Source organism: Aythya fuligula, chromosome 12 (assembly GCF_009819795.1).
Source record: "Aythya fuligula isolate bAytFul2 chromosome 12, bAytFul2.pri, whole genome shotgun sequence".
NCBI classification, from domain to species: Eukaryota; Metazoa; Chordata; class Aves; order Anseriformes; family Anatidae; genus Aythya; species Aythya fuligula.
In genome coordinates this window covers 9,355,957-9,369,428 of record NC_045570.1, presented here as the reverse complement: position 1 = coordinate 9,369,428, position 13,472 = coordinate 9,355,957, and the positions used below count along the sequence as shown (strand labels likewise).

Genomic DNA, 13,472 nt, shown 5'->3' with positions numbered 1-13,472 from the left:
CTATTGCCACCATTCCTGTTCCAAACATCCCATTTCATAACGACAACCTTAAAACCACCATGTACAAGAAAGAAAATCCAGCGAAGTCGCCTTAGGAAGGGTGGGAAATAGGGTTGCAATTATCAATCAGTGCTTGATTGGGACCTGACACCCCTCTTGCATCTCCTTGGTTGGCAGGCAGCGGCGCGGCAGGGAGAGGCGCTGGCAGGCGGCGGGGCACGGTGGGGCGGCGGGCGCCCCTCTTCTGCCTGGCGCTGGGGCTGCTGTCGCGATATCCCGACTCAGTCCTCGGACAGCTCCGCATGAGCAGTGACCGGCGGCGGCTCCACATCTGCGGCACCGGCGGCCTCTTCCAGCACGCCAGGTAGGCGGCAGGCAGCTCCCCGGTGGTCACCCCGGAGCTGGGGGAGCGGTGGGCATCTTCGGAGCCAAAACCGGGTGCTCTTCCCATGAGTCTGACCTTTGGAAATCACGGTGTTCATTAACTCAGCTCACACATAACTGCAACTACAGGAGCAATCATGTCCTTCTATTATATTGCAGGCTGATAAGCCTCAAATTCCAAAGTGATACGCGGATTTTTTTTATTATCATCATTTATTTTCAGGCGATAACATCCCTAAAACTTAATATTATTAGTTATTTTTAAGTGATAACACGTTCTTAACACATACTATTCCTTGTAGGGAATTTTCAAAAGCACCTCAATGGCTATGGGTACAGTTTTTGTTTTGTTTTTGTTTTTTTTTTGAAAGTCACAGAAAAGTTGTACCACTTTGCCCGTTCCAACAAAGAATGTAGATGTCTGGATACTACATTTGAAATCTCCATGCTGGTAGCACTCTTGCCTAGACAATGTAGCAGAAACACATGCTACCCCTAAAATCTGAAGGCTCACAGAAAGCCGACAGGAAGATAAAACACGTAATCAGCTCATCTCTGCCCCTAGCATTTGTGTGCACTTGCTGTTGTCACTGGGTAATGATGCAGTGTAGGAGAAATAACATATTAAAACGTTTAATCAAAGCTATTTCAGATCATTATTTGATAGCTCCAGATTTACTGTGGATTGCCCAGGGCTCTCAATTCATGAAAAAAAAAAAAGTTACAAGTAAAGATCAGTAGGTGCAAAAAACATATTTAGGAAAATTTGTATTTACTGACTTGTACTCAATAAAAATAAGTAGTAGAAATATAAAAATAAAAAGAAAATGTGATTTCTACTTCTTTTGGATAGAAATTGGTTGGGAACTTGCCAACTTCCTCTCACTGAAAATATTTCTGAAATCCAAGAGCTCTGTGCTTATTTGGACAAAATGGACAGTACATACGAGCCGATGAAAGATGCTTTAAAATGCTATCTGAAGCAACAGATGTCATTGGGGAGCAGAGATTACAGTAAGTCAAGATTTTTTTCAAAAAATCTTTTTGTTTTAGAGCAGATTGAGGATTATTGCCTGGATGCAATTAATCAGTCAATAATCCTTTCCTCCTGGCTCAAACTTCAGCTTGTAGGATTCTAAATGTACTTGTTGTGGTTTATTTGGAAGTTTGACTTATGTGGTAGCAGTGACCTTACTTCCAGCTTACTCCACTGTCAGGGCCCTCTGTTTTCCCGTAGGGGTTGTTTGTCCTGCCAGTTTTGAGCCATCAGCAATTTTCACCAGAACAACGTGACAGGGCTGATGTTTGAAATTCCTCCCTGCCCTTCCATGCAAAAGGTGTCTCTGTAGAAAGGAGTGATGCTCTAACCCTTGGATAGGAAGCTTTGGTCTTAAATTGAAGCAGCAGTTACTGAATTATGCATCACTCTTGATTAGTATGTTGGAGAAAGCTGCTAGAAAAAATAATTGTGACTCAAACGTTGTAACAGTAAATGATGCCTCAGCTCCCTATATGTTATGAAAGATAGTCTCACTGCAGTAGCTGTACAAGACAACCATGTTCTAGTTTGTTCATTGTTTAGAGAACCCTAGAATCTATTTATGTCATTACCTATAGCCCCATATATCATTCCTTTAAGAGTGTGGCTTACTTATATCTTCTGTAAAGGCCTGGGCTCTTGTAAGAAATAAAATTCTCCATGTTGGAGCGCTTTTCAAAGTTTTGTATTATTATTATTTATCTGTTTTTAACTATTCTATTGGAATGCAAAGATTTTGATTTTTCCTAAAGCAGATAGTCACGGGAATTACTAACTAAAACAATAAGATGAACTATATTGGTAAGGATTTCAACAGGAGCTTTCCCACATCTTTGTTTCAACACTAAGGTGGGATGTGGTCTGATCCCAGACTGAAACGTATCCAAAGCTGATGGGTTATATCTGCCCTCTGCATATACAAGCTGTTTGAGGTTCGCACCTGCCATGATAACATCATCTTCAAAGAAAATAAGGAGTGAGGCTCCTTGCCAAGATGGGCAAGGCTCTGGTATTCCAGCTTGCCCTGGCTTTCCACTAGCTTTCCACTTGCTGACAAGCTGAGTTTTCACTTTCAAAGACCTCTCATTTTTTTCCTTTGTTCCCAGTAATCTGGAAATAATTCATTACTTTTCATGACAATGTAAGAGTGTACTTAGGCTCGCCTACCTTAGGTGATAAAACTGTTGAGTTATCGAGACTATGCTAATGTATGCAGCCTTCTTCTTCTTATCTTCAAGTTTAGAGGAGAGGTGGTTTGGCTGCAGCGTGGATGGACCAAGTTGTCCACTATTCTGACATTACATCCTCACCTGTTATTTCCTTGTGGTTGTGTATGAGCAAAGAAGCATGAGAGTTGCAGCTCTATATACACAGCGTGCTCTGTTACCTCACTATTTCAGATAATTCTTGCTATTTACATTGTTTTGATGAAAAATCCATTATTTTTTTAAATTATTTTGTTATAGATCTAAAGTTACTGCTGACAGTTATTTTAGTTGTCACCTTTCCATTTGTTACTCCATCTCTAGGTGCAGACTGGACGGCAGAAGTGTCAGCATGCTCACTGCATCAGATTGTGAAAGTTTATGTAGGAAGTAACTGGTATGAAACTTACTTACAGACACTACTGAAGGTATGGATAATTAATTGTCTTTGGTTGGCTTAGCATGACCCTTCCTAAGGCAGATTCTGTAATCCTACAGAGCATAATCTAAATTTCTAATAATAAGAATTATTAGAATGGTTTTGCCCCAGGCATTATATTAAGTGGAATATGTTCAAGTACCTGAGGGAAATAAATCTGGACTTCCTAAGAAAGTACTTTCTGGGCTAGTAATATAAGTAGTTGGGCCATTAAGGGCCCAACTTGATGGAACTTGTTTAATCCTTTCACTGAGAAAAGATATCCAAACAGGATTTTTCCTTCCCTCTATAACTTGCACAGGAAATCTTCAAGAACAAAGAGAAAAATAGCAGAGCCTTGACTGTATTGATTAACCTTATGCATGATCTTAAACCCACTGAACTGAATTTTAGTGAGTTAAAGAAAATCTCATAGGAAATTGCTTTGAATTAACAAGGAGTTAAGAACATATTGATAATCAGGTGCAAATACTTAGCATGCTTTGCGGCATTTATAGGAGCTCATAGGAGTGCACCATCTGGTTTCTTCTGAAATTCAACCCAGATGTGGCTCTGGGGAGGGCTTCCTCCAGGAATGTTTCCTGGGCTGTATGGGCACAGCTATAGGACCTTGGCTGCCCCGTCCTCCTCCTCCATGTTTTGTGCCTTCAGTTGCCATAATGCATTTTCATGCCACATGCCTTCATGCTATTTTAGATACTTCAAAACCGTGTGTGTGTGTTTCAGCTTCATTGTGTCCACTACCACTGGGCAGGTTTACAGTTTCAGGTGCAGGTTGGATTCCAGGGCTCCTTCTACATCCTAACATGCATGTTAATATGAAGTAAAGGGCATGCTTGAAGAGAGGCACTTTTTGCATAGCCTTGTGGGTTCTTCAGAGCTTATCTGTTGTACAGCTGATATCCCATCACTGGTGCCAAGCAGAAGACAGCCCCGATCCTTTACCAGAAGAGCCCCACAGTCCCTTACAATAAAAGCTGTGGCATATGTAGCCAGCTTGAATTTAGTCTACGTGTAGTTTCTAAGGGCCATGTGATATTTGTTTCCACATCTGAAAACCAACACGGGCTTCAGGTTGTTCATTAGGAGGTAGACTTTCTGCACAGCTTTGGGTAGTCTGGTGCATAGCCTAGCATACTCCAGACAGTGACTCTAGTACTTCGTAAGAACTAATTTTTTCCCCTTTCAAAATTTCTATACAACTTTTTACGCAGAATTTGTGAAGCTACAAATACTTAAGAAGAAGACAGTACTATACACACAGCAGGATTAATGTGCTTAGTCTGGAACAGATTCCACTCACTATAGTATGGTCGCCCCTCTTGATAACAAAATTAATGCGATGACCTAGAATTACTTTCCTACATTTAGAATTATGTAAGTTGAAGAATTGCTTTCATAACAAGAAGAGACATCTTCTTACTCTGAGAAAATGTTGTTTCTACGGTCTTAATATTTATTTTTTTCTGTAGTACCCAGAGCTGCTGTCAAATGACAAAAAAGTCTGTTGGATCACCTATGGTCAAAGTCTTCTAATCCATGGAGATGGACAAATGTTTCGGCATGTTCTCAACTTTCTAAGACTTGGGAAATTATTTTTGCCAACAGAATTTAAGTAAGTAGGGCGAATTTGCATGTTTCTTTTATTTTAGATAATTATAAGGGAAACAAGCATGGGCATTTGTTTTCTGATTTTCATAGAAATAACTGTCCAAAGGAATTAAGAATTTTTATTTTAGTCCTGAAGTAAACCATTCTATCTAAACATGAATTGTTGGGATTTAGAGATTGTGGTGAGATAAGTATGCCTTTATTTTAATGATTGGTACACCAGATACTTGTACTGCAGGGTACATCAAAGATTTGTGTACTGTGTGCAAGCATTTAACGAAAAAACAAAACAAACAAACAAAAAATTATCATTGCATTCATCTTCAGATTTCTGTGTTTTATTTACAGCAGGGACAGCTAAATCTGGTTTAGTTCAGCTGAAAAATACTGCATCTGCTCCCTCTACTGGTATCTCTGTTCTAATGCTGGAAAATCTCTTCCAAAAAGGCAGTGGCATTGAGTGCAGGATCACAGGGCTCCTAAGCAGGAGAGAACACCTCCCTCCTCCCATCTGTTAGGATGAAAGTCTGTATGGCATCGCATCCTTTGGTCTCTGCAGTCCTTAAAGCCCTTGTTTGCTGGATTGATCCTAGTAGGCAGACTCTCTTCAGTACTGATCATGGCTTTTTAGCTCACCAGCTGATGTGGTCATTTTTAGCACACTTAGCTGTTGCCATGAAGAGTATGCATTTTCATTCTTTCCTCCAAAGACAACAGAATTGTTACACCATGTCTTCTTTGGAATATTAATCACTGTTTGCCTTCACGGCTAACATCAAAGGCACAGGAAGTCAGATGTCAAACATTACAGTTATATCTATACAAGCAAACTAAATATATCTGGGAATGTTTCTGGTCACTGAGGCCAGCTGCATTTCTGCTGGTGACATGCCTTAACCTCCCCGAGCTGGTGGCTTCGCTCCTGCCCACTGCAAACAGTCCCAGGAACATCCAGTTGGCCAAACCACGCCTGGGAATGGCTGGAGAGACACTAAATTGGATAAGACCAAGAGCAACGCTAACAGCTTAGTAGCATGTTCTAGGGCTAAGAGTATTTCAGGGAATGCTAGATTTCCTAGAAGCCTTCAAACCTGTGAACCCCCATTATGGGATTCTCTAAGGAAAATGCCAGGGTGAATTTTCAACATGAGAAAGCATCATGAGCATCGCAGAGCAGAGCAGGACTCCTGCTTCTCAAAATCAGGTTTCTGTCATCCATGGTTAATTACAGAAAGAAAGGGGAAAAAGAGGGGACAGACCCGCTTAGCTAGTAAGGGGTCAATAGCTTGAAAAAGTTTTGAAGATAACAAGCCTGACAAAAATTCAGAGAGATACTGCTGAATGCTTCTGGTTTAGGAGCTTATTTATTTTGGTTGCACCTTTTTAAAAGAGCCCTCTAATTTTGGATTGCTGATATAAAATTCAGATTCTGTAGAAGTCAATGGTAGTTAATGGTAAAATTTCTATGACTTTCAATAGCACTAGATTTTTTCTTCATTGCTTGGATGTTTGGTCTGAAACATTTAACAAAAACACTAACAAAACAAAAAAACACCTTGTTTTGGGTGCTTTTTGGTATTTAAAATGATAAGCTATTTGTCCATACGTTAAAAGAAAAATCACTTACGTGAGTGAATTTTAGTTTGTGCACTGACTGTCTAAGCTTCCAGAATATACATATATAACTGGGTAAAATAATCAGGTAAGGTTGATTTTTAGTGATTTTACAGTTAAGTTAATTTACAACTTACAGAGAATGGCCTCTATTTTGTCAAGAAGCAGAGGAGTACCAGATTCCTTCTCTTTTAGAAGCACTTTATCACAGTGATGCGTACAGGTAGATAAACATTTTCTTCTTTCTTTTTCTTTTCTGTAGTATAATGCCCTTTCATCTGACCTATAAGTATTTGTCCTTCCTTGAAAGGAACACAATTTTGTCATTTCCTTTTGAAACATAGCCAGTGGAGGATGAGCAATTCTATTTCCTTTTGGGCCATATTTTTTCCCGATGAGTTATTTGGATACAGGAAGAGTAACAGAAGAGTCATCAGTCAGCTCAGGGCTCAGCCCTGGCTTTGTCAAGCCTCAGCTGCTTTCTGGAGACCTACTGGAGCATTTTCTCCAACCATGTTGTGGAGAAATCTGCAAATTGTCAATCTGCAAACCCATTTGCTAGTAGTTTCTTCTGTGCTCTTTCAGGAGCCAGATTGGTCCATAGAGTTCATCGCTAGATCAGTCAGCTCAATAGGCAATCTTCTCAAATCTATGTCTGTAGGCAGAGAGCATCAGCTACTCTGTGCGTCCAGAGGTGTTTCACCTTTTCAAAGACAGATGTGCAACTCAGGCAGTCACTGTCAGAGGCTCAGTTTTTTAAGCAGTTTTTTAACCTGGTTTTGATTCCATGAATGTAAGTGATCGTCCTGAATCTGAATAGCTTGCTCCCCAAAGCGTACAAAACGTCTTCACAGAAAAAAAAAAAAAAAAAAAAAAAAAAGAGAGAGAGAAACAAACCCCAAGTCTGATGTTATATAAACATAGCCTGAGTTGATAAGTAAGGCTTACATAAATCCACTGGTCAAAGCTTTGTGGATGCTGAAACAGAAGAGAAAAAAAATATATATCTACTGTGTGTCTGCAGCATTGCATTTCAGAACTTCTCAGTACAGGTGAGCAATGAAGTCTCCTGGTCCTGGGTTGCCTTTGTATTACACAGTAGTGATAATTGTGAATTCCTTTAATTCCCCAGAAGTTTGAAAATAATTCATAATAAAAATGAATGGGGTATAAACAGATCTCCTGATGAGTGGAAGCCCTAGCAGCTCCTTTTGCAGGCTGAGTGTGTGTTGCCCCTGGAAAAAAGTTCTATAATAATTGTAAATATTTGTTATCTAGATTGTGGATCCAAAGCAAGGAATTGCACAATGAAGGTTCTTTTCCATGTAGAAGATTAGATACTGAGTCTTGGAATAAGGAGCATGAGTTCAGCAAAGACCCAGAAGAGGTAAGGCTTGTTTTTCAGAATATGTTGCCATAAAGCCTTTTTAAATGCAACTTGAACTAGAAAGATGACAAATTTAAATTCTTCACTACTTAAAAAAGAAAGGTTTTGAGCATCCAGGGAGTGTGGAGAACAGCATTAGGCATTCTGCTTGCATATTACAAAAACACAAAACAGCTTCTTCTGTAAAGAGAGAATTTAAATGCTAAACATCCACACTTACTGACTCCAAGTCAGGGTGCTTTAGCAGTGTTCTGGGTGCTACCCTGCTGTTTCTTTTTATCCAGTGACTGTACACTCTAAATCAGATAGTCCAAAGCATAAGGACAACAACCTCTTGTCTGTGTTAGCTTGGTCTAAGCACCACAAGGCTACGCTCTTTTAGATTCTTTTTGGTGTTGTGATTTGCTTTCCTGGTTACTTAGTGAGTCCCTGCCACCGAGGGTAGGAAATGTTTTCACCCAGACTTCAGTGTGGCTTGCAAACTGTGGCTGGGTCACAGGTTCAGACCTCTGACCAAAGAGGATGTAGAAACAAATCTCCTGCTTCCTGCTAAGTGCTTTAAGGTAGTAAAGAAATGCAGGAAGAAATCACTGCAGCCCTGGAGTTAGCAGGATCCGTGACCTATGTGAGTCAGGCATGACCAGGAAATGCTAAATGAACTGGCATTCCCTGGCGTGATTCTGTCATGGATGTGTGGTTCCTATAGGCCCAGCAGCCTCGGGTGGGAGCTGCAAGCTGAAGCAGTGCACTCAGGCATCCTGCAGAAACTTTCTTGTCTGTGAAATCAGTGGAATGGGTTGAAGTGCTTCCCACTCAAATCTTTGCCTACTTTTAGTTCTTAGCTGGACAACAGCAGCTGAAAGTTGCCCTCAGTCTGCTAAGGAAAGGTGAAAGCAGGTGCTGCCTGTGCAGCATTTACACACCAACACCAAGCTGCTCCAACCTGCAGCTTAATTAACACTGCTGTTCAGGTGGTAGAGCAGTTGAACATCTTTAATTTGCCAAATTGTGTACATCTTGTGTAGAATGTGCCGCTGTTTTTTCACATAACCACATTTTTCTCAGTTGTAGCGGTAGAAGAGACATTTCCAATCGCTGAATTCAGCAGAACTTGAAGAAAGAAACTGAAGTGGCCAAGGCACACAAGCAGGGCCAGCATCTCACTAAGTGATGCAGGACAGCATAGCATTGGTGTTGAATTATCAGGGCAGTGTTTGGACAGTCTTAAGGCTGTCCAAACACTGCCCTGATAATTCTTAAGGCATCCAGCATAGAAGTGAGAAAATATTTTCCAGAGATTAAGAACTCAGTCCTTAAATTAAATGCTTGTAGTAGAATGAAAAAAACATATCAGTTATTAGGAAAGGCCAGACTTACACTTCCTTCCAATGAATTAGAAATTCTAACTAGAATTAGAATTTAGAAATTATTTCTAAATTAGAAATAACAACGCTTCATTGTATTTTAGGTGTATCCATATGCAGCTGTGGATTCCAGTAAACACTGCATTAATACATGGAGTAATATAAGAGATCTGACAGGAAAGCAAGATACCAATGGGGAGAAGGCAAAGTGTTCCAAAATGGTATCGCGGGCTAGGGGGACAAAGCGAAAGAATACACTTGGAGAAGACGAAGAATCCTCACACAGTATGGTGAACTCCAGCTTACTTTCAGCAAGCCCTCCAAGGAAGAGAGAAATAAGCAGTTTAACAAAGACAGAAGAAAACAAAGACTCAGCAACTCACATCCAGAAATTACTTTCCCTGGTAAAGGAATGGGACATGGTGAACTCCAAGAGATGTGATTCTCAGCACGTAGAAGTATCTGATGGTTGCATCACAGGCAGTGTATCTCAGTACAACACTCCTGAAAACGACAGAGGTGTCAAAGCTTCTGTTGCTTGTTCTCCTGGGAAAATAAGCTTTACAACTCAAGAAAACAGTCCCATTACCCAATGTGAAGCCGGGGCTGAAGGAAAGCAGCTGGACCAATACGTGCTCAAACAGAGTCTGCCAGTTACTCCAAGTGCTGGAACATACAAATTCAGCACCATAAAAACTACTCCCACAATAGGAAAAAATACAGAGAACATAAACAGGGAGCAAGCAGAAGGTAAATGATTACTTTGGGATTGTTTTCAAAAATGAGGGGAGTAATTAACTGAATCACTTGTATATAAATAAGATACTTTGATCGTGCTGCTGAACTTCAGAGTGATGGTCTCAGCCTTTTTCTTGTTCTCCTGCTTGTAGGAAGTTTACCCAGTGAAGTAAGAGATGAGAGCTTGCAGATGAAACTCATCCCTATAAAAGGCAGTAAGTTGATTGCCAGCTGCTAAGCAAGGGCCTGGTTATGACTGGTGGATTTTTTTTTTTTTTTTTATCACTTATCTATGCAGAGTTTGATACTAAAAGAGTGTTTGCCAGAAAGGTCGAGCAGCTTTTTGATCCACTAGTGTTAATGAATTGTACTTTAATTGTCTCCTTGTTACTCTGCCTTTATAGCTGTGCAATGAGCAGTGAAGCTGTTTTGATGTGCAGAAGTTATCCGTCTGCATTTCTGAGACATTTGGAGTTTATTAATGGTTGGTAATGGCACAAAAATCGGGATCCTAGTTTGATATTGGGACTACAGTGAATAAGGAGACTTTGTGTCCTTCAGTCCTCTCCTGAGGACATCCTCAGATCCTGAGAATATTTTGAAAAGTCTTTTAAATTGTCTTTGCCATTCAGACAGGTTTTGCTAACAGAATCTTTTTTTAGGTATATGTGGTATTTTATTAGTGCTTTTACTGGAGTTGCTGGCAGTGTACAAAGATAGCAATGGTTCAGTCACCAGAGCCTGAAAAAAAATGAAACCTTAAATGTTTTACAAGGGTTTCAGATGTAGGGTCTAACAACAGATCCATACTACTAGTGTGAATTGAGCTGAATAAAGTCCACTATAACCAGTGAGATCACTGGGCACAGACCAAGTTACAGAAACCTGTAATTTAGCACAAAGGCTGAGTTTATGTTAAACCCAGAAGTTTCCACAGCCGTGTGTAGGAGTTAAAAATGTTTGATAGCCAAGATACTAAATGCAAGCTCAGGAAACCTCAGTGGAAAGTCCCAGTCCAAGACTTCTCCCGTCACCCTAAAAAGGATGTGATTTACCCTGTACCACTTCCACAGTGGGCAACATTGTGAGTTTTCACAGAATTGCTGGCAAAGCAGAATGTATTAATAATGATTGTGGATGTTTTTGTTACTATAGCAGTGCAAGCTGGATTATTATTTTTTCCTATTAAAAAAAAAAAAAAAAAAAAAAAAACCTCTTTCATATCCCTTGAAAGAATCCCGGACTAAATTATGCTTGGTTTTTGTTAAGCAATGTGTAATGGTTACTTTTTCTGAATTTTCCCTGTGAAAGAGGGGAGTAGAGAAAACCTGTAATATTATACTTCAGATTGTAAATTATTTGATGAAAAAGTTGCTATTTTCTGTCTATTGGCATTTCACTTTTCCTGGCAAAACCTCATGACAGAATGAAGACAAAGAAAGCGCATAACTTAAATGAGATGACAATTTTGTGGTCACACTTACAAAAGAACAAATGTGTTTATTCCAGTACTTCTGCATGGGCTGTGCTATAAAACTCAGCTTGTATTCATTCACAGAAACAATGGACAGCAAACAAACCCCGGTTCTTCTGGAAGATCACAGAAATGTAGGGCTGATTCTTAAAGTTGAACATCCTCCAGTTTTAGGCAGTGATGGCTTTCACACATGCAATGAAGAGAGTGTTGTTTACAGCATTCTGCTGGATGGCACCCAGCTGGGTAATTCAAGCACTCAAGCACTACCCAAAGGTAAGAAAGGATGTTCAAAAGGTAAGAAAAATGATGTTGCTGCAGAGTTTTTAGTATTATCTCTGTCATGATTCGTTGCCAGTTCTGACTGTCTGAGTACCTAGGGTTATTGCAGCTTAACTACTGCTAAGACTTAATTCTTCAAAGCAGCGGGACAGCAGCTGCCTAACCTTGCAGGTGTCTTAAATATTTCCCAGTGAAGCTCTTTAATGCATTGAATTTGTTAGAGAGCTACAGAACTGGAAAGAATCAGGGAGAAAAAAAAAAAAAAAAAGGAGGAAAACCAGTAAACTCATTATCCGGGTGGTTACAGATTGTTCAAGGATATGCAAGAGTGAAAGGCAGCTTCCTAGTCTATTGCATACTTGTTTATTGATGTGAAATATGTATTTTATATATAAAAAATACATAATATACACACACATTTTTTAAATATTGTAGCAGAATAGTGCAGTGGCCCTTCCCTGGTGCTGTGTCAGATCCCAGGTACTGATCCCAGGTGTCTCCCGTCTTGCTGGGAAAAGGGCTAGACCTTAGGCTTTGGAGATGGGCAGGCACGAGAGCACTGCTGTGTCCTGTCTGGGAAGGTGATTGTGGTGCTGTGGGGGCCCAGTTCCAGCTGAGACTTCTTGGAGCGTGAGCATGAGTCTTCCTGGTGGGCAGAGTGAGCCCCTGTGCTCACCTTGTGGCCAACAGTGCCGTGCACTACTTGTGCAGGTGTGCGTATGTAAACCAATAACGTGTGTATGAACACACATGCATTTAAATGTAGCTGAAAAGAAATGAAACAAAGCCCAGGGTGAATGTCCTGAAATCTATATTCAGTTTTCGTTTGGGCAAACCCTTAAGTTGAGCTCAGGTTTGAAAACTGGCTGTTAGGACTCCATTGCATTAAAACCTTGGACAGGAAAGGCATTAAAGAAGCCAAAGGTTGGATGACTGAAATGTTGAATGCTGTAACCACATCCTTTTTTGTGTTCTTCGAACTGTTTCTTGTAGATATCGTTTTTCTTCGCTTTTCTCTCTCGCGTGAGGAGATATTCTATGCCAGGAAGTGCCACTTTTTCCTGACTGATGTCATCCTGGACTCCATAAGGCAGAAGGATCCCAAGGAAATCACAGCCAAGATCATGACCCTTGTGAACAGGCTTTGGGTAGGTACAAGGTCATGGCAATTTGGCTGAGTTGTGGTTTCTCAGCTTCCCCAGGCCACCGATGGGTGGCAGGACATAAAAACTTGCGCTCTTCAATAGAGTGAGATGGAGCATTTAGCAGCTTGCCTGCTGAGAAGTTTCAACAAGGATAATTAATGCTCCTCATTAAGCAAGAGTCCCTGCTTGCTGGAATGACGATGTCACGTTCTGTGTTTTAGACCCAGCAGCTCACACCCATGGAGTTTGTCGCTGATTTACTGAACACGGAGTATTTTAAACGGGACAGAAAGATTCGTGAAGAGCTACTGCAGTGGGTGGAAGTAAGTAGCATTCGCCACCAGGTGATGCTGTAGAGCCGGCTGAGAGTTTTTGTGCACGTGTGAGTGTGTGTTTGGGGTGTCTTTTTTATTATTATTATTACTGTTGGCATTCAGCTTAAGCTGGTTCTCTCGTTCCAGCTGCTTGCAAATGAATTACGGGGGGGAATTTTTCAGCACATTAATTGACTAGTGTAATGTCTAGCCTTAATAAAAGTTTAAAACTGTGCCGCTAATTTGTGAGAGTGTCCACAAAAAGTAGGTGGAAGACTTCTAGGATGGTTAAGAAATATGCAGCAAGGAGCCAGCGATGCTGCTGTTCTGCAGTCAGCAGGGGATTTAATGGTGACCTTGTTTTTGTGCCTTTTCAGTTTACCTTGCCATTTGCGTGGAAGTACAGCCGCTGCCTTGATTTACTGATAGAGAGAGGGCTTGCTAGATCCGTCTCATACTTTGCCTTGGAAATGTAA

At 40.6% G+C, this 13,472-nt stretch overlaps 1 protein-coding gene across 1 annotated transcript in view; it reads left to right on the top strand.

The window, feature by feature from the left end:
- KCTD19 (potassium channel tetramerization domain containing 19) overlaps positions 1–13,472 on the top strand; it is a 20,320-nt gene extending 6,848 nt beyond the window's left edge. The window contains 12 exon segments of the mRNA XM_032195773.1: positions 182–364; positions 1,238–1,398; positions 2,953–3,056; positions 4,540–4,682; positions 6,432–6,515; positions 7,571–7,679; positions 9,148–9,793; positions 9,934–9,996; positions 11,340–11,531; positions 12,531–12,685; positions 12,904–13,005; positions 13,374–13,472. Of these exon segments, the coding sequence (XP_032051664.1) occupies positions 182–364; positions 1,238–1,398; positions 2,953–3,056; positions 4,540–4,682; positions 6,432–6,515; positions 7,571–7,679; positions 9,148–9,793; positions 9,934–9,996; positions 11,340–11,531; positions 12,531–12,685; positions 12,904–13,005; positions 13,374–13,472 (2,041 nt within the window).